Source organism: Cotesia glomerata, unplaced genomic scaffold (assembly GCF_020080835.1).
Source record: "Cotesia glomerata isolate CgM1 unplaced genomic scaffold, MPM_Cglom_v2.3 scaffold_1367, whole genome shotgun sequence".
Taxonomy (NCBI): Eukaryota; Metazoa; Arthropoda; class Insecta; order Hymenoptera; family Braconidae; genus Cotesia; species Cotesia glomerata.
In genome coordinates, this window is record NW_025401739.1 from 2,102 (window position 1) to 3,187 (window position 1,086).

General features: G+C 31.7%; 1 protein-coding gene across 1 annotated transcript; it reads right to left on the minus strand.

Annotated features, from left to right (window-relative positions):
* Positions 1–499: 499 nt before the first annotated feature.
* Positions 500–981, minus strand: LOC123273786 (the record flags this gene model as incomplete). Its single annotated transcript, XM_044741258.1, has 1 exon — positions 500–981. A coding segment is annotated over one exon (482 nt), but the record flags the coding sequence as incomplete, so codon positions are not given.
* Between the last annotated feature and the right edge of the window lie 105 nt (positions 982–1,086).

Here is a 1,086-nt window from a genome sequence, read left to right on the forward strand (position 1 = left end):
TATAAAAAAATATAGATTAAATATGAAAAATTCAAACTCAGGCTATCATGTTCAATGTCTATGAAAATTAATTTAGCAGATGTTTAATAATTTTAATAGCTTTTTAACAAATAAGCTCATGGCAAAAAAAATTATTAAAAAAAATTAACATCTATAAATTTTAACAAATTAAAAATGCAGTTTTTTAAAAATAACTTTTTGGAATAAATTTAGCGGATAACGGCTAGTTATTTATAAATCTAAAACCTATTTCAGAAATATTTATTAATTAATTATATTCTCAAAAGTATAAAATTAAATACTTAAAATTTCTCTTTATACACGACGTTTTTGGTTTTTCCAATTGGCTGAAGAATGACCAAGTTGTCAGGTGAACTTACTCTTGAGCATGCCACGTAAAGTTGACCATGAGAGAAACAAATCATTTCTTAAATCAATTCCTGCTTCATCTTCAAACTCTCTGCCCTTGTGCTTTATTAATTGTCATAGCATAACAAACTTTAACAGGAAATTGCAGACGTTTGAATTCAAAGTGATAGTCTGATGGAATTAACGGAATTCTTGGAATGAATACAGTTTCTCCTTGATATTTTCCGGTGATAATTGTGGCCTCAATAACATTTTTGTGTAAGATCTTGACTTGGAGCCTAGTTCCATTACATAATTTTGGAGGGTTTAAATTTCTGAGCAACATTATTGGGGTGCCAATCTTGAGATGAAGAACATGAGGAGGTATTCCTGGTGGATTAAGAGTATGTAAGAACTCTACAGGGTAGTGAACAACGTCTTCGTCCTCCATTACTGTGTCTACCGACTCATATCTTACTTGCTCAGTTGGCAGTTGCTCCAGTAAAAAGTTATTAATAGAATTAGCTTGTTCATTAGTTGGAGTGAGAATAGCTCTCTCTTTTAACCATGAACTGCAATTTTCTCCAGCCTTGTCAATATTCGGGTATATTTTTTCAGTCAAGGTGATTAAATCTGGGACAATATCACAACGAATGCAAGAAACATTTATTTTTCCGTCTTCTTCTGGGATCTTACCGTCACCTATGTCAATGAGTACTTTCGAAAACTCCTCAGCTT